Source organism: Dermacentor albipictus, chromosome 4 (assembly GCF_038994185.2).
Source record: "Dermacentor albipictus isolate Rhodes 1998 colony chromosome 4, USDA_Dalb.pri_finalv2, whole genome shotgun sequence".
NCBI lineage: Eukaryota > Metazoa > Arthropoda > Arachnida > Ixodida > Ixodidae > Dermacentor > Dermacentor albipictus.
This window is the reverse complement of record NC_091824.1, coordinates 177596111-177616661: the sequence shown is the minus strand read 5'-3', so window position 1 is coordinate 177616661 and position 20551 is coordinate 177596111. Positions and strand designations below refer to the sequence as shown.

The 20551-nt window shown below is 44.2% G+C and overlaps 1 protein-coding gene across 1 annotated transcript in view; it reads left to right on the top strand.

Annotated features, from left to right (window-relative positions):
* LOC135908634 (uncharacterized) overlaps positions 1–7229 on the top strand; it is a 176007-nt gene extending 168778 nt beyond the window's left edge. Inside the window, exon 5 of the mRNA XM_070537866.1 lies at positions 6034–7229. Coding sequence (XP_070393967.1) covers positions 6034–6104 — 71 coding nt within the window. The 3' untranslated portion in view covers positions 6105–7229. The remainder of the gene's footprint in view (positions 1–6033) is intronic.
* The last annotated feature ends 13322 nt before the right edge of the window (positions 7230–20551 follow it).

The following is a 20551-nucleotide window of genomic DNA, read 5'->3' as shown; positions in this document are numbered from 1 at the left end:
CTACTATTCGAGAATCCCAATATTCGCACAACACTATTACTCTGCTTACTTCGTATAGCTGTGCACTAATTTGCTATCGCAATCGATGCTTTGCCATGCGGGCAAAACAGCTGCACTTTTTTTCGCCGCTTCCATCAGGCTCTTTTTGACAATTCGGATGCTATGTAGTTGAAGTGTTTTGACCGTCGGCTCTTGCTGGTGTTGGTGGATCTGGACAACCTCGCTAGTCAAACGTAATTCCTACCAGAAGGTATCGTGATCCCAGGACGTGTCTGTGAATTTTATTGCGAAAGCAATACTGCTCGAGTTTTCCGCTCTTGGCCGTCGTCCCGGAGAATCCACCATTGACCTTTAGCGTGACCTATGTGTGACGTCATGCCAGCTGTGGAAAAGCGGCCCCCCAACTCGGCTCGTCGCGATCGTCCCAGCGAATCCTCCACGGTATGTCGGATGAGGTGCATAAGGTGAAGCTGCAGCGATGTGCTACAGCTAAGAAGCGGCGGTGTGCGGAAGAAACGGATGAAGAGCGGGAACAACGATCCGTTAAAGGGCGTGCGTATTATGCAGCCAGGCGAATGCGTTCAACATCTCTTGATCTGGGTGCATCCACAAGTATCATGCATGCTCTCAATGCTGACGCGACTTTGGCGACACCTGATCGTTCGACAGCAAGCCTTATGGATGCTTTAAATGGCGACGAGACTGCATCTACACGTTCGATGAGCAGTATGGAACTCTACAACCTGAACAGAAGATTGCTTTCACAATCCACTAGGCTTAGCCAAGCTAAGCCTCTGCCATTTTTTTTTTTGTGCAAGTGAGCCCATACCGTGAGGTTGGCTCTACAGGCTCTGTGGTACCCTTTAGTCAGCCAACGCGGGACAGGCTTCGGGCCAGGAACTTGTAAAATGGGGGCGCCTCTACGTTTAGAAAAGAACATTTCTTCAAAAAAATTTTGTATGGAAGCTAACACTTTCCTTCAGTTACGAATACAAGCGAAATGGGCGTCATGGAATGTTGCAGAAAGCAAAAAAAGGGTATATTGTGTGTGTGGTGGTGGTGGGGGGGGGGGGGAGGGGGTCAAGGGGATCTGATCCACGTCCTTATAAACAGCTAGACACGAGGGTACTAGACGTGACATTTAAAACAATTTGCGGGGCATACAATTTGAGGGTATGTCTAGCGAATTTAATTCGGCTAGTATTGGTGTATATAATGGTTGGATAATCGGAGATGTGTTTTATATGGTGATTATTATTGTGACGGTTACAATGGAATTAATGAGACACAGATATAGTTATGTTTACAAGTATAGAGTCTTTCTTAAAAAGATTGACCTGCTCTCTTTAATTAGTAGGGTTAATTAGTAGGGTGGTAAGACACAACAGTAGTACAATGAGTCAATCAATTGAAACAGGCACCAACAAGTTATTCCAGTCTGTTTATATATCGGGAAAAAAAAAGAATACTTGAATACATCCGTCCGTGCGAAATAAGGTGTTAATGAATTCGGATAATGGTGTCGAGTAAGCCTAGACGTTGTACTGGACAGATACGATGCAGGAATAATTGATAAGTCTCCATTAATAAGCATGGAAAGAAATCGAATTCTTAAGTGTTGCCTTCGCTGCTCAAGGACTTCGATGCCATTATCACGCATTATTTGTGAGAGGGAATCATAGCGAGAGAATTTAGAATATATGAATCGTACAGCTTTTTTCTGTACCCTTTCGAGACATTTAATATTTTTTTTAATAAACGGGTCCCAAACAACACATGCATATTCAAGCTTCGGTCTAATTAATGAATAATAAGCAAGCAGTTTTACCTTAGGTGGGGAATTATGTTTATGTAACAAAAAATATAATTTACGCAAGGCTGAAGAACGCATATTATCAATGTGTAAATGCCATGATATGTTGTTAGTAATTGTGACGCCCAAATACTTATATTTTGTTTCTTTCTGCTATGGCAACGAACCTAACGTGTAACTAAAGGTTAGTGGAGCTTTCTGACGAGTGAAGCGAAGAAAGACCGTCTTTTCAGCGTTAATCCGCATTTCCCACGTTTTGCACCAATCAATAATGCCAGCTAGAGCAGCATTTAAATCAGTTTGATCATTGGTTGAGGTGATTTCTCTAAATAGCACACAGTCGTCCGCAAACAACCTAATTTGCACGCTGGGATGGATTGAAGTAGTAATATCATTTATATAGAGTAAAAAGAGTAGTGGCCCTAGGACACTTCCTTGAGGAACTCCCGAGGTGACCGGAAGACAGCCAGACTGCTGCTTATTGATTTCCACGAACGGGCTACGATTTGTTAGGTAGTTTGTTATCCATGCGATTAATATTTCAGGGAGCTCAAGATGTTACTCAAGAATACTCAAGTTTTAGTATTAATTTGTTACGTGGAACTGTATCAAAGGCTTTGCTAAAATCAAGAAATACAGCATCAATTTGACCATTTTTATCGAGGCATGAGGCGAGTGAATGAATTAGGGTGACAAGCTGTGTAAGTGTTGAATAGCCTTTTCTAAATCCATGTTGAAAATCAGACAGTATTGAATGTTTATCTAGAAATTCGTTAATCTGATTGGCAACAATATGTTCAATTAGTTTGCAACATAAGGTTGTCAATGATATCGGCCGGTAATTTTCTAACAATGAACAGTCGCCCTTCTTGAATACAGGTACTACTCTGGCTACCCTCCAGTCATCCGGTAATTTTCCAGCAAGCAACGAAGCATGAAATATAATAAGGAACCTTGCAATAGCTTCAGCATAACGTTTCAAAAAAATGTTCGGAAGGTTGTCAGGACCGCAAGAAGATTTAGTTTTTAAGTTAACAAGCATCGAAACTAAACCAGGGTATGAAATAAAATTAGCTTTGGATGGGTAAAACGTTTTTCTTTCGATGAACTAATGCGAGAATGAGAAAATACACTATGGAAATAATATTTGAAGTGACTCGCAATTTCCCTGTGATCAGTAATGATTGAACCATCGATGCAGATTCGTGCTACTGGCTTCTTTTTTTCGCTCAAGTAATTCTAGAACTTTTCGGGCTGTTCAACAATAAAGATTGGTAGTACTATATTGAAATAGTGTTCCTTCGAGGTGCGTACTGCACGCGTAAGGTTTTCTTTCATTTCTTTAACTCGATCAGGTTGTAATCGTGTTTTCTTTAACCTTTTTATCTTGCGGGTCATGTGGATAATATCACGTGTCATCCACGGCGTTTGTTTGCGTACTAGTTTGTATTTATCAGGCACAAATTTATCAATACAGAACGTACATATGTTTTTAAAACGGTGCCAGAGTGCTGTCACATCACTGTCGTTAAAGTCGGTGAGACATGTGTATGCATATATGATGGCACAATGGAGGCCTCTCGGCAAACTAAAAATTTGTCTATTTTCGCCAACAGATTCGGGAGTGGAAGGAACTCCCTTCGTCAGAGCTGCGTCAAAGCTTCAACCACAACGCCTCCATTGTGCCATCATTTCGTCGTATAACACCACTGATCTCCTAACTTCTCCCCATACATATATCCGCAGATTAAAAGGACACGCCGTGCCCACAGGTCCACCACGCGGCCGCCGCTTGGGCGTGGCGGTGCTTGTGTCTTTCATGCCCTGAGCGGCAGGCAAGCAGGTTTCTTGGCCGAGGCACGGAGACGCTGCGAGGGCCCACCGAACGAGCTGCCTGGAGTGACGTCACGCACGAAGCGCGTACTGCAACCGGGCTCCAGCACTTCCCTCGGGACACATTGCGCCACGTGGCGGGCGCCTGGCCTCGTGGCGCGCCAGCGCGTGCAAGCGCTGGCGTCCCACGCGCATTCGTGACGCGCTGCGCTAAAGCGCACGGCTGCTCGAGGAATCCGTGTGTCGCGGCTTCTGTTCCCTCCTCGTACAGGATAAATATTGAAGAATTTTTAACCAGTGCTTCCACAAACCCAATCTCAAAAAGAGGACTACGCATTCTCAGGTGCGCGCCAGTGACAACAGCACATTTTCATTGCAAGTTTGACAGCGCACATCTCGAAGCCAGTGCCATCCTGAGAATTCATTCCAAGCTTTGCATACTCACTAGCTACAATGAGTAGATTGAGAGATGTGCCATGAAGTAAATAATTAAAAATTAATTAGCGTAATCATATTATTTAGCAATTAAACAGCTTATTTCTAGCAGAAGTAATGGTAATCGAGTAATCTATATTAAGGTCAGCATTGTGCTATCTCTTACAGACATTTTTTTAAAATTTGGAGCAGCCAGAAAGAAAAAAAAAGATCAACCTGTTTATTACGTGCGTTCAATAGCGCCTACCACAAGAGAAATTTATTTATTTATTTATTTATTTATTTATTTATTTATTTATTTATTTATTTATTTATTTACTAGAGTGACACATACCCAGTGACCCAAGTTGGCGTCAAGGAGGTTCACTGACGAATAGGGATTCTTTTCAGACTCGGAGGAAAGCAAAGCAGCGCATACACAGTTACACACAACTGGCGACCCAAGTTCGCGTAAAATACGTTTGTTAAAGAGTGGCCCGTACCCATCGAAACACACCGAGTGACTCAAGTTGGGGTAAAACAGGTTTATTGAGGAGCGGCTTATCTTGTGGCGCATGCCGACTTGAGCGTACCCAGTAACCCAAATAGACATGAAAGTGATTAATTAAAGAAAAGCACACACCTAGCAACACATACCCCGTGATCCAAGTGAGGGTGAAGCAGTAAAGCATACCGTGTGACCCAAGTTTGCCCGGCGATTGGTTTCGAACCCTCGTCACGGCAGCCTGGTCTAGGCTCTAACGCTTGGGCCGTAGTCTGTCCAGTGGCCTAGTGGCCCAAGTTGGTGGGAAAATGGTTAGAGACACCGACAGACAGGTAGTTCCCGAAAAGTGCGCGAAGCACCCTGCAAAAGCACCCTGCAACCACACACACGAGAATAACTAATTTTTTCAGATAAGCATGCTGTTTTGTCGAATGATCAGTTCGGGTTCAGACCAAGAAGACCCACTGAGTTGGCACTGCTCAAGCAAAAGGCACTCATCATAAATGCACTTGAAGATAAGCTCCTTGTCCTCGGAATTTATATTGACTTTTCCAAAGCCTTCGATCTAATCAATCATGACTTGTTAATAAATAAACTAAACCACTATGGTATAAGGGGGATTCCTAATTCTTTGATACGGTCATACTTTCAACATCGTAAACAAATAGCAGCACACAAGGATGCGCTGTCTGATGGCCAATACATAAAATGGTGCGTGCCGCAAGGCAGCATCTTAGGCCCTGTGTTATGTTTAGTTTACTTAAATGATATATTTTACAATAAGCCACCGGTGAACCTTACTGGCTACGCTGATGACCTTACGGTGCTCATTACGGGCAGAAAAGAAAATGAATTATCCTCCATAGGGAATGAGTTTTTGCAATACATGTATCAGTCGTCGCAGGAAAATTACCTAAAGGTGAGCACAAGCAAAACTAAAGCCATGGTATTTCGAGCGAAAAACAAACTTGTAAAATATATTATGCTTACGTTTGGGGACAGCTAAATTGAAATAGTGCGCAGTATCAAATGTCTGGGAGTAATCTTCTCGCATTCGCTTAACTGGGATGCCCAAATTAATAACATACGATCAAAAATGAACAAAGTGAATGGGTTGCTATGTCATCAATGGTATGTGTTATCAACAAGAATTAAACTATTATTCTACAACACATTCTTAGTTCCAATACTGAACTATTGCCGCACTGTCTTGGGCACAAGTACGAAGCATAATTTATCCAAGCTTATTGTTACCCAGAAACGTGCGATAAGGTTAGTTGCTAACATACCATGGTATGCCCACACAGAAAACTATTATTTCGAGTTTAACATCATTCCAGTGCCTAATCTCTATGCCTTCAGGTTAATTCTTATGTACAAAAGTGCTCTTAGAACAAACAACGCAGATGGGCATGGCAGCAGCCTCAGCGGCAACATGCTAAGGAATCCCTTCTGTTTCGTACTGCAGGTTGTGGCAGTTCTGCTGCAAACCGAGCCATCATCATGCGGTTGTTCTCCCGCTGCACCCCGCAGCAATGAAATCCTGGGGGCGTATCCCATGTCATCGACACGTGCCGGTGACATTTGCCTCGTGGAAGATTCATCGCCGCCAACTATCATCACTGCACCTATGCGAACTGCGTCTACGTCGGACCACATGACCCGCTTCCCCGCTATAAAAGGCCAGACCACACCGAGCTTCACCAGTGGGCATGGCAGCAGCCTCAGCGGCAACATGCTGAGGAATCCCTTCTGTTTCGTACTGCAGGTTAGTCAGTACTTACCTACTAAATGCTATCGAAGCGATGATCGCTTCTTAGTGCTGCTGCCCTGCCCACTATCTTTTTTAAATGTTCTCAATTATGTCTTTTCTATGCCAAGTGACTTGCTGGTATGTGGCGATATAGAAGCAAATCCGGGTCCTACAGAAAAAGAAATGCTTTCCGAATTGCTGATCGGCCAGGGAAAGTTGACCACATTTGTGGAAGCCTTGCAGAGTTCTCAAAACGATATTGAGAAGAACATTTCGGCACTGACCAAACGCATAGAAGGTTTCGAAAAACAGCTGGCCGGTTTGAACGCACTGAACAAACGTGTCAAAACAATGGAGGACACTGTTACGAAGGTTGATAAACAGCTATCTGCTCTCATTTCTAAAGTCGACGACTTAGAAAATAGGACTCGCAGAAACAACTTAGTTATATACGGGCTACCTGACGATGACGAAGAGACAGCAGCTGGGCTTGAAAATAAGGTAGTGACTGAGGTCTTTCAGGACAAACTAGGATTAACTGTCTCTGGAATTGAGAGGTGTCATAGAATTGGTCACCAATTTAAAGATAAGCAACGCCCCGTAATACTCAAATTTTTGGACTACCGAGAAAAGGCGTCAGCATTGAAATCCGCGCACAAACTAAAGGGTACCGAAATATCAATCTCTGAAGACTTTTCCATAAGAACGCGAGAAATACGAAAGCGCCTGTGGAAGAGTGCCGCGCAAGAAAAGGCTAATGGAGCCAAGGTGAAACTAATGCACAATAAATTGTCCGTTGACAATGTAATGTACGGCTGGGATGAAGTTAAAGGTGCCCGTTATAAGCTGAGTAATAAAAATAACTGACAGCAAAAGCCCATTCCTAAATCACTGAAAATACTAAATGTAAATTGTAGAAGCTTATTAAACAAAATCAGTGATTTGGAAGGAATTTTACTTTGCGAAGATCCTGACATCGTGGTCTTAACCGAGACATGGTTAAATGATACCATTTACGATAGTGAATTCGTGCCGGCTTCCTAGAGTGTACTTCGGAAAGACCGTGGTGGTAAAGGTGGAGGAATTGCCATACTCTTTAAAGAATATTTAAATATATTGAGCATGCCTGAAGTGCCTAATATTGAATGCATTTTCTGTATGGCATACCATAACAATGTCCGGTATATTGTGGGAGCACTGTATAGGCCGCCTGGATCGCCTGTCGTGGTCTTGGATAACCTTAAAGATTATATGACAACCTTTATTAAGCTAAATGATCGCATTATTTTAACAGGCGACTTCAATTTGCCGGATATTGACTGGTCAACATTCGCACTCAAAACACATAATGACGAATCAAGTGAGACAATGCTTGATCTAGCTTTCTCGTTTGACTTGACGCAAACTGTAGAGCACCCCACCCGAATACAAGGGAATTCAAAATCTATTTTAGACCTCTTCTTTGTTTCTGGAACAATCCTCCATGCAACTAAGTGTGTAGTGATGCCTGGTATCTCCGATCACCAGGCTGTTCTCCTAACCCTTTACGGTATGACTCTTGATAAAGTTTGCCCTAAGATGCATTTTAGAAACTTCTCCCGTGCTGACGAAGTTTCCATTATTGATGTTCTTTCCTTTAATTTTGATGCATTTTGTAATAACACTGTAAGTGTTCAAGAACTCTGGGACCAGTTCAAGGCCATGGTACATGAATGTATTGAATGTCACGTGCCAGTTATTGTTAAAAAGAAAACAAAAAACCCATGGATTTCTCGGGCGACAATGCAGCTAAAAAGAAAACTGAAGCGCATGAAACAGAAAAGAAAAGCAAACATTTTCTCTCCGCAATTGGAACAAAATATAGCTTCTCTTAGTTCTCAACTCAAAAAGCAAACGGCCATTGACAAACAGCATTACTTCGAAAAATCTTTGCCCAAATTTATATCAGAGTCTCCTGAGAAATTCTGGCGTTCGGTTTCCCCAACCTCAAAGACCCATGATCAGTTTGAAATCCAAGGTTTTCTGGTCAGTGATGCACACGAACTATCTAATGCCTTCAATGAACATTTTAAATCCGTATTTACTAACGACAATAACATCTTTCCAAAATTTGAAGCCTCACTACCACCTTTGGAGGATCTTGTCATTAGTGAGCATGGTATCTTAAGTATGCTGCTTAACCTTGAGGTAAAGAAATCACCTGGACCTGACAATATACCTAATGCCTTTTTGAAAACATATGCACAATGGACATCTAAATATTTGTTTGTTTTATTTACAAGGTCCTTGTGTGAAAGTCAAATCCCAAGAGACTGGGGGACTGCCAGAGTGAAACCGCTTCACAAAAGTGGAGACAAGCAATTGATCAAGAACTACCGCCCAATTTCGCTAACATCGACTGCTTGTAAACTACTTGAACACATAATTCACAATCACATATCAAACTTCCTCGAAGCTAACAATTTCTTTACTAAATATCAGCATGGATTCAGGAGGGGTTACTCAACTTGTACACAGCTAGTAGAAACTATACATGATTTTTCCTCTTCAATTAACAATGGAACACAGATTGACGCCGTATTTATGGATTTCTCGAAAGCTTTTGACAGGGTCACTCACGAAAAGTTAATTTATAAGTTAGACACAATACTTCATAACAAACAATTAGTAAAGTGGATTTCAGCCTACCTTTTAAACAGGGAACAATTCGTTGTTTTTAACAATAATTGTTCTGACAAACTTACAGTTCACTCTGGCGTCCCTCAGGGCTCTGTTCTTGGGCCTCTATTGTTTTTGATATATATTAATGATATTGCGTCTAACATTCCTGTGAAAATTAGGCTTTACGCTGATGATTGTGTCATTTACACAGAAGTAAGAAGTGTCTCAGACCAAATACTACTAAATAGCGCGTTGCAAAAGGTTTCTGCATGGTGTGAATCATGGCAAATGTCCATTAATTTTGAAAAAAACTGTATTGATGAGGATTACTCACAAAAAGAATGCCTTACCGTTTGATTACAGTATTAATGATGTGATACTTGCAGAAGTAACAGAATACAAATATCTAGGGCTATGGGTCACTAACAATCTCAGCTGGAACAAACATATTGATTTCATAACGTGTAACGCTTTTCGTAAATTGTTTTTCTTAAGACGGGCATTGCGGTTATCCACTCCATCTGTCCGCCTACTTGCTTACAGATGTATTGTCTTGCCTACCTTAGATTATGCTGCTATCATTTGGGACCCATTCACTAAGACTAACATAAACAAAGTAGAGAGGGTTCAAAGGAGGGCTGCTCGGTACATATATAATAATTACCGACGTACATCAATAACACAACTTTTAATCAAAGCTGGTCTGCCGACAATGAATGAGCGATATCGTTCTGCAAGACTTAAATTCATGTACCAATTAATTAAAGGACACTACAGAACCGAACTCACTCCTTTAGTTCATTTTTCGTCTGGGTATGCGACCCGACAACGGCATCAACTAACTTTAACTCCTTTTCGCATCCGTAATAACTGTTTTAAGTACTCATTTCTTCCACGAACTATTACCGATTGGAATAACCTCACTAACAATGAAGTGTTGCTACCGTCACTGACATTATTCGCTCAACATATTGCCTAGTCTGTGTTACTGCATTTCATCACTTTACTGTTCTATTGTGTATTTTCTTTTTTACTGTTTGATATCTTGTTGAAATGTATTCATGATGCTGGCTGCAGAGCTTCAACCTGCACCCTTATTTCCCTTATTTCTTTTGTTTTGCCATTTTTGTGAAAGTGCTTAATTCTTTTCCCACCCTGCTATAATCCCGATACCGGGATTGCAGTATCAATAAATAAATAAATAAATAAATATTTTCACACTATTCAACGTTCAAAGCCATGTGCCTATGTACAATGTACGCCGTTGGACCGCTTGGTCTGCACCGTTTTGTCGGACTGTGTACCGATTTCAATCAAGCGCCTATAAGCTTCCCTGTTACCGTAACGCACTTGAACGGACTAATATCTCACTGGAAGAAATATCGAAAAATAAGTTAGTGTTTTGCCGCTCCTGCCCTAACAGATGGTGTTTCATTCTGTTCTTTGTATGTTGCGTTATTTTTTTTACATCACACAATGTTAACAAATGCACTAAGGCTGTTCTCAATTTTGTACGTATATTCTCTTACTGATACCTACTGTAAGTATTTTTGCCCTTGTACGTTCCGAAATTCAGAATATATTCCTGTTTGCAGTGTTTTTCTGCGCTTGTCATGATTAAGCTGTTTGCTCGCCATACTGTCACGTGGGGCGTCATGGGTTTTTCTGCATGCGGCTTTTACCCTTACGTCCGCTCTCATTCTGTATTCTGTGGAGAGAGAGAAATAAAGATTATTATTATTTAAAAAATGCGCTCAAGAAAAAAATGCTAATAGCACTAATATAGCGCAAAATGAACCAAGTTCCCGAAGAGTACTTATCGCATTAATACTACTATACTACGGATTAACAAAAGCACCCGGTACCAGGCAAAAAAAAAAAAAACGACTCTGCGTAGTCCACCGTTTCGCACGCGGGCTGGGTTGTAACGCGAAGCCTTCTCTGCCTGCTCGTTGGCGTGTTCGTGCGTGCTGTGGCGACTTGGCACGTGCCGAACACACACACGCACCACCGCCAGTGTTGCATCCTCGAAGAGGCAGGGCGTGTGTCGAGTGGACAGTTTGTCTGTGCGTCTGAACAACAGTTTGCAATGTGGTGAACACGGTTTAAATCGTGGATCCAGGGTGTCAAAGAGGCGCGACGTAATGCTAACGTATTTTCCTGGCATTTTCTTTTCATAAACTGTCATGGGTGAGATAATTGAAGCGGAAACAAATTCGTTTAAACGATGCTTTCCTCGGTATCCTCTTTGTTTCTCTGATGGACAAGGAGCTGAGATACCTCGAGGTATCACGACGTTGCATAATGATGTGTGGTTTTGTTCGATTTTGTTCCGTGCATGGCTGTTGTGCTTCTGTGCGCTGCTTGTATGTTCTGCTCCTACTTGTACGTCCTATTCCTTGTCGTTGCATTACTTTCGCCTTTGTAGCCTGTCATCATGCTGTTTCCTTCTTCGTTGCTTCCATTCTCATTATCTTCAACTCCTTTTTCTATCTCCTCCATCCTAAAGAGTAGCCAGGCTTTCTGCCCCTCCAGGTGGAAGTTGCCAGCCTGCTCCTTCCCTGTTGCTCTCTTTGTGTATTGTATGTGTGTTTTCATATCAAATAACAACAAGAATCATAATGTATACATAACGACACTTTCTGAAAAAAGAAAACAAATTGTTTCAAGTTCAGCGTTCAGCCCCCCCCCCCCTTTGTTCCGCGTTGTCAATCAAAACTATATAGACCGCATGGAGAAACAACTCGAGCGAACAAAATGATGCCAGGGCGTGCATCGAGCGTTGCGCTACGTAGAAGTGGAAAAGGAGGAGAATCGGAGGGTACACATTTCAGTAAAAATCAAACAAAACATTGCTCATCCCGGACTCGCACGTATACGAGGAATCCGCCGATATTTTTTTTTAGTCGCTCATGTACTGCGCCATTTCCTGAAATAACACCGCCATCTTGTTGTCGGCTTTGCCACGAATTCATCACCTTGCTCATAGCAGCGCACAGCCGTGCGAAGAGACCGCCGAACAAATGCGAAGGCTGCTGCTATCAATGCAGCTATGTCATTCAGCGAACAGTTTTGTTTTGCCATTCCGTAAGTAAGATGCATAGTAACGCCGCGTGGACAGACGCCGCTCATGTGTATCGGCCTACTGGACGTATACTCCCAGGAGGGCCATTCCTATTGCAAATTTATTTCTTCGCGCTATTGCCCTTTTTTTCCATTTCGTAGCGCTCTCAGTGGGCCCTCGCTGATCGCAATCCCCTGCCCTATGCTACTGGAGCTGGGCTCTTTTGCACAGCTTTGTCGTCTAGTGGCGGAGCTTACCTTGAGCACTAAATTCTGCCAGAATTTCATAATTCCGCTGATGATCAAGCACATATTCCTAGAATAAGTTGAAACAAAGCGTACAACTGTGCCTGCTCCCGCACTGCAAGCAACTTGATTTATTTGTCTCGAATATTCGTATCCCATCGAATATTCGAAATATTTCGAATGCATAATTTTCTAGCCGAATGCTAACGTTAAAAATATTATATTATACTGTATTCGATATTCTTGAATATTTGCAAGCCCCTACTTCTCATGTTAATGAAACATAACGATTAACAAGGTGGCAAGTTAGAAGGCTTCGCTCGAAATGTATGAGACTTGAGCTGTTTCATTGCTACGACGTAGAATGGCGGAGCGGGTCGAAAGAAAGTTGAGCCCAAGGATCAGGCCTTGCGAAAAGCGCTCCAGGACGATAAACAAGATGATGCTTTGGTGGCCGGCATTTTTCACGCTCTGCACGTGCGGAAGGCGTACTACCATCGGAAACGCGGGCGGTGCAAGGTACGGCAGGCACGAGACCTTTCTGAGTCTTTAACTAAGAGCAGCACTCATCACTGGCATCATCGAACAGGGACGTAGCTGGGACGCCATCCACATCAACGTTCAATAACATTACATGGCCAGGCATAGTTAACGAAGGATTTCCAGGCTGGGTCGACGAGGCAGCATCACCTCAGGAAGCTGTATCGGCTAGTTTTCTGGAGCAACAAACGAGAGCGAGGAAGGCCGACTTGCCTGCGGCAAACGAGACCAATGGCGCAGGAACGATTGCGATCAACTGGCCGTGAAGGTTCCGCCGTCATTGCCAGAAGTTTCGCGTCCACTGAAAAGTGGTGAGGGCAAGGCTCTGGACGGTTGTTCGGAAATATCCACTGAGGTGACGACGAGAAACGGTAGCGCCTTGTGGTTTGTCCAACGCGAGAGCGATTAAAACAAATGGGCCTGTCAGTCATTGTTCGCCAGTCGAGCGCGTCGTGACAAATCTAGAGCGCTAGACTGATGGGCTAGTTCATAGTCCATTATTTGGTTAAGCGCCGCACCTATAAAAAACAAAAACAGTCACACAGTGTGCACGAATGATGACGATGACATACATAGACGCTTGCATGCACATAACATATGGGGCAGCACTCGGATGGTTCTGAATAGCGATAGTAGCACGAACGGGACAAGGGCAAGCCACACTCAAGTTCACGATCTCTTGACGGCGAACAGCTGGCGTTAGCGGGATGGAGGAGGTATTGCCCCGGTGGTCTATATCAACACCGGCGTGAGTCATAGCTTCCAGCTCGTGAGGAATGATCCGTCTAAAAGATTTGTGGCCAGTCGTATAATTTTGAGTTGGCGGGTCTTCCCACGAAGATATCGCGGCCGTATTCGGCCGCCTGACTTGCTGCTTGCTGATTCTGCAGCTATTTGCCTGTTCAAAACGCCAACACTCTTTGATAATGGTGCTTAGTGAGTCACAGTTCTTACATATGAGGAGCTTGAAGGCCTCAGTAGCGATGCCCTCCAGAAAATAGCCGACCTTGTCCTTCTCAATCCCGTTGTTTTCGGCCTCAACGACAGTGCGCGAGCACATCCTGGATGAACGCAATTATAAGACTCAGTGTCTGAGCGAGGCACACACGCTCCTCCTTAGCTGAGATGGCGACCAAAGTGCTTCTCAAGAAAATTTCGTAGCTTTTGATTACAGATGTTCCGGCTCGCTATGTCGACATAGCACGTCTCAAACTCTCGCTATGCCTCGGAAATGAAATATAACATGAGCCATCATTTCCGTTGCGTCCCATCGGCTGCGGTTCCATTCGCGCCCGTACCAGCAAATCCAGTCTTGAGTGTCCGTGTTATCAGCAACACTCAGTTCCACAGAAGCTCTCGTGCTTCTCGCGGTTTGGTCAAGACTACGGAGGTCAGTCTGCTGCTCCGTGATTGGACAGTCCATGGCTGCACCGTCGGTCATCATAGCAGGGCTTCGCAGCGTCCGCTGTGAATCTCCGTGCTTGGCTGCCAGGTACTTCCGCTAAGACATGCTGCTGGGCAGAGGCAAGCGCAGATTTTGTACACAGTGTGACACTGACGAACTCATGGACTTCTCTGGCAACCCTGTGTACCACACAGCCTCAGTGTCGCTCAGCCACACACAGCCACACAGCCTCAGGGACGCGTCGCGCGTTTGCTCTCACGTCGCGCTAATGCCAAGTTCGCCCATTAAGCCTTTTTTTACTCCTTTAGCCGTGGTGTCCACGTCTCCCGGTGCCCGTATTATGAGCAGCCGAAATAGAACCATGCCGAGAAAGCATACGCCGCTCGGCTGCGTCGCCCAATTAGACGCAGCGTCCAGTGGCCGCCTTTACAACATCGCCCACCGCAAGACTACTTGAGGCCTACCTGCCTGTTCCAACCTCCGCCATGCCACTCATAAAGTGGACCCATGCTACCGCAGAAGTCGTCGCCGGTTTGGCTGCCGACTTCCTTCGTGATGAATTGTCGCGTGAAGCAAAAGGTCATTCAACGTCTGCTCGCCAACATCGCCCAAAACCGCCCGCCGTTGCTCGGGAGACTGTCATCAAATTTACCGGACTCTTCCACGCAAGTCTCCACACAGTTATTTACTCTTACGATCGCACACTTCACTCAAATGCTGACTTGTTGGAGGAGTTCTTCACACTGTCACAACGCTTGGTAGTCGCCGTTAAGTCACAGCGCTCTCTGACATTTGTCGCGTCGCTCCTGACCATTAGCGGTGACGGCCGCATTCCACCTCGCTAGTGTACAGATATAGAGTGCTCAAGGATTGTCTTTGTGGACGCCTTTGTCTCTCCTCGCCGTTGCGCTTGGTGAACTCTGCGGCACAGGTACTGGCTGTAAAAGCGCGACAGTATCCCACTGGTATCAATGTGAAAACTTCAAGACTGGTTTTGAAGCATAGTTTGGTGATCTACTTAGTTTCCAATAGTGGCAGTACATAGTCCCTCGGCATGCCCAGTTACGCGGAGGAAGTCTTCTCGATTATTACCTGTCGACACTGCAGATTTCCAGATGACCAGTCCAGCTTTGTGATCCTCGGATCATTGAGTATGCACCGCAGGGAGCGCGTGACACATTTATCTATTCAATTTACCCTGCAGCCTCGGAGGAGCGTTGGGTAGGGGTGGTTACAGAAAAAAAATGACATTAGGGCAAAAAAGGAGCTACATAGTAGGAGAAACAAATTTGTACATTTGACGGAATAAGGAACAGCCGTATTCTGTAGCGGTTCCTTTTGGAACCGGTTGCTTTTGGCTGTTGCCATTGGTCGGCGCTTCGTTGTCGTCTTCCCTGGTGGGCGGGACGACAAATTTCGATGACGTCACACAGGTTGCCAATCATCTGGAAAGGAACCGGTTCCCTGCTAGGAGAGGAACCGCGGAGAAGTGGTTCGCTCGAGGGTCGCGCGCGGGGGCGAGCATGATGTCGAGGGTTGCTAGGGCAACCGTGGCTGCCGGCTAATCTCGCGCCAGCTGACGAGCCGGCACCTAGACGAGACGAGACAGAGACGGCAATGGCGGCTCCTTTGGTTGTGCGATGTCTAGCCACCATAGTTGTGCTGCTGGCGAGTGCCGAAAGACTACGACGCGACGCGTTCGGTATGGCCGAAGAAGAGTTTCGAAGGCATTTTAGGCTCTCCAAAGACATAGTGCGACGTCTTTGCGATGAGCTGGAAGGACATCTCGGACCTCAAAGATTTCGTGGTGTCGACACTACGATGAAAGTGCTGTGCGCGCTGCGGTTTTTCGCCACCGGGAGCTTACAACAGTGCGTCCGGAATGAAGAAGCGATTGCACTGTCGCAGCCTTCGGTCAGCCGGATCATTACAGCCGTCACCAAGGCTATTACGGTTGTGGGCAAAGAAAAAGGATGGGTTAGATTCCCATCCACGGCGCAACAGAAAGCCGCCGTCAAGGGAGGCTTTCTTAGCCGTGGAAAAATTCCAGGAGTTCTAGGATGTGTGGACGGGAGTCTGATAGCCATCGTTCGCCCTAAGAAGCTCGGCCCCGGCGAAACGGAATCGTACTGGAGCCGTAAAGGGTATTACGCCCTCAACTGCATGGTCCTGAGTATTGTTCATTGACAAATATTTTTGATATGTGTTTGCGCGAGTGCACGTTGTAAAAAACTTCGTTTCGTTATTTTTCATCAATTGCCGGTAATACTTGCGTTCCTATTAGAGAAAGTAGCGTTTGTGTTGTATGTGTAATGACGACTTTGATCTTTGCGTAGAACACGGCCGCACTTTTTCAGTGCTCTCCAATCACAGTTGAATATGCTTTCGATGCTACAATGTAAACACATTACACGCGACTTAAACCGGAATAGACGCCGTAGCAGTGAAGGGAGTCTTCGTCTGCGAGCGATCCTAACAGAAGACGAGCCCTTGTCATTCTTATTCGACGTAAAACTAAAGCATTGTGGCCAACAGACTGTAAACGTGAAAAGGAGCATACCACCAATGAAAATGGTGTGAGGGAGAATGAGAATGTGTGGACACCCATTTGCTCTAGCTGTTAATACGGCACATGCTGTTTCCGCGTTCTTTCGCTTGTAATAGGCACTTTGTCTGAAAAAAAGAAAAACAGATGACACTCTTTAGCAGAATCTTATACAATATGGACGGAAGAAACCAAAGGAATTATTTTGCATGTTGTGTTGTGACCGCACGCCATACATGAGCATGTGTACACATGCCAACATTGCATTTGTAGGTTAAGATGACATTGTTATCATGCTGATCATTAGTTCAACTGCCTACTGCGTATGTTGATATCTCCTTTTCTGTAATTGTGTTCGCTGACTGAACAGTAACTGATTGGCAAGTAGTGTTGTAAGAAAAAGGTTGTGCCAGATATTTGTTGCAGTGGCACTGACACCTTCTCTTTGCTTTCCCTTATGAGGTGTGCGACGCGAAGCTGAATATCCTGGCAATTGACACATGGTTTCCGGGATCGTGCCACGATTCTTTCGTCTGGAGGCATTCTGCATTTCGCAGCCGCCTTACTCGTGGCCTGTTACTTCATGGAGAAGTCTTGCTTGGTAAGTGCACCTAAAGTAGCAGTGCTTCTTCCACATGTAAAACATACACAGTCAAATAGTTTTGCAGTCTAGCAAGCTTTAAGAAAGCGTGAGTTGCTAGAAATGTGTTGTGAATGCAGCAGTACCTAATGAACCTGCAGCGACTATCGAGAGAAACAAGTCTCTCTTAAAAGGCAGATATTTGTACCAGCATGTATACAACAGCTGACATGTTATGCTGTTTATTTATTAATTTCAATACACTGAATGCCATGTGGAGCGTTACAGGCAGGGGTGGAATTCTACAGAACACGTCGAAATGGCAGTTTTCAAGTATGGTGGAAAAGGGTTGGTGACAATGGACTCCGGGACCTGGTCCCTGGTCACTGTCCTTGGAACAAAGGAATAGGCGTGTGCGTGAAACTTTCGGCATCGACGTTAGTGATCGGTGTAGTATATATTGTAGAATGGTGCAAGTTGCGCTATTTTTCTTTGTGTCGCAATGTGTGCGATTTTTTGTTGTTGTTGTTGCAGCGACATGTGGTGCTGGAGTGATTAGAAAGGATCAAACGGGTAGCTCGATTTTGCGTACGTTCATGAGAAGAGGTACGAAAGGTAGAGCAAGGATCCCGGATACTGGCAGCATATTCGAGAGTAGACCTTAGAAGTGTTTTATAAAATAACACTTCTGAAGAGAGAAGAGCTAATAAGTTTTAGTGGAGGATGTACATTTAGGGAGGGGCAAATGGGATGAACGGAGCAGAAAACCACGAGTATGAAATAAATATTACATGTACAACTTAACCTGAGAATGAGATTTGCAGCCAAGACAACACGTGAAATTGGGCTTATCTTTAAAATGAGTCGAACTTTCTTTACAACTTTCCGGGAAGGTCAATGTTTGATAGTTATTGCAACAATAAATCCAAGACCCGCTCCTGTTGTAAAAGGGCCCTGGCGTAGACTGTGTTCTTGCATTGTGCCTTAATGTATCCATTTCGTTCACTGACATGCAACACTTTACAGGGACTCTGGGTACCCGCTAGCGCCATGGATCATGACTCCTGTGCCTGGTCACCCAAATCGCCTCACGGCAGAGGGGCGCTATAATGAGGCACACGCATCCATGCGAAATGCCGTTGAGCGGTGCATAGGAGTCGCCAAGAGCCGCTTCCGATGCCTGCAGAGGTATCGGGTGCTCCACTACTCGCCTCAGAAAGCAGCCACTATTGTTCCAGCTTGTGCAGCGCTGCATAACCTCTGCCTTGCAGCAGGCGTGCCTCTGCCAGACGACCCAGATGACGACGGTGCACATGACGACAGCGCACAGGGGCCAGCCCAGGCACAAGTGCCGCTTCAAGTGCAGGTGCCACCGCAGGCGCACCCTGTACAGCCTTCTCGAGCTTTGTTTCAAAGATGCCGTGCGGTGCGCGAATCCATAGTTGGTGTATTTCGGCTGCCCAGAAATTTGCGCATTCGCTGGCAAATGAGGCGGAGACATGTTCTGGTGTAACATTTTTTATTTTTCTTTTCATGAAGTAAATAGGCCGTGCACTTCAACATAACACATTGCGTGTGCTCACATTTATTTATTTTATTTTATTTACAATACTGCTACTCTCATTTGAGAGCGTGGCAGTTGGGCGATACAGTAGACATGTATATGAATACGCATTAAGGCAGAACAGTAATTGAAAAAAAGGAAGAAAAAAGAAAAACAATTGCCCAAGGATGGTAATATAAGAAAGAAGCTGAGTTTGGAAACAAAAATGCAAGTTTTCACATGACAGCTAATTAACATGATACTTGCAGTTAAGAACACGTAAGTAACTAGTTATACATAAAATAGGAGCGAACTGAAAGATAACACTTAACGCGTGAAGAAATTTTAAAGATGTGTGAAGGGATGCGCTTAAAATATACACTTTGAGAGCGAGATGACACGAAATGAAAAAAAAAGAACAATCTAGGCAAGCAATCAGCAGGAAATGGCAGTTACAACAATTATCTTAGGACTAGCAGTAGTACATGTACTATATGTCCACATAACGACAATCAAACCAAAATGGAAAAGAAAAGTGGGAAGTCAAAAGCAACACAATGCAAAATTTGTGACGATGACCCGTGCGATGATAAATTGTTTTATTTACGCACTGCAGCTTCCACTTGTGAAGTAAATTCGGATAACGATTCGATGGCGGTTATAGCAGGGTCAAGTCGGTCCCATTCAGCAATTGTAAGGGGGAAGAATGAATACTTAAACGTGTCAGTGTTGCATGTGTATTCTGTTAAAGTGTGCGCATGTTTGTTACGTGTTTTTCGAGCCTCAGAAAATGAAATGTACCTGAACACATCTATCTTATAGTTATTTTTTAGAAGCTGAAACAAGAACTTCAGGCGAGCGTGTTTTGCCCTGGTAGATAGCATTTGCAGTCCAGACTGCGTTAGAACATTAGTCGGTGAGTCAGTGCGTTTATATTTGTTGTGAATGAACCTTATAGCCTTTCTTTGTACTGCCTCTAATTTTGTTATGCTAGTTGTATGAGGAAACCAGACTGTGTTTGCATATTCGAGAACCGGCCTAACGAACGTTGTGTAGGCCAGTAGCTTCGTTGATGTTGTAGAGAGCGCAAGGCTTCTTTTGAGGACGAATAATTTGCGTAATGCTCCTGCCGTGATATTCGAAATGTGTTTATCCCACCTGAGGTCTGTGGTTAATGTAACTCCCAGGTATTTATGTTGTTCAACTTTAGTTAGTGGTATGCCGTTAATCTCATATGTAAAGTTAGATGGTCTTGTTTTCCTTGTTACGGTCATGACGACAGACTTTTTTGCATTAATTGACATCTGCCAATTAGAGCACCAAATAGCCAGAGTGTTGAGGGATGTATTAAGTGCGATGTTATCGTTATAATTAGTGATTTCCCTATAGATAACGCAGTCATCGGCGAACAGTTTTATATTACAACCAATGTTAGCTGTGATGTCATTAATATAGATTAGGAAGAGTAATGGCCCAAGAACTGAGCCTTGGGGAACTCCGGAAGTAACGGTGACAGTGTTAGACAGCATTTTTTCGTAGGTTACAAATTGTGAACGATTGGCTAGAAATTCTTTTATCCAGGCTGAAAGGAGCCCTTTCCCAACAACACTTTCAACGTTAGCGATTAATTTGCTATGGCCCACACAATCA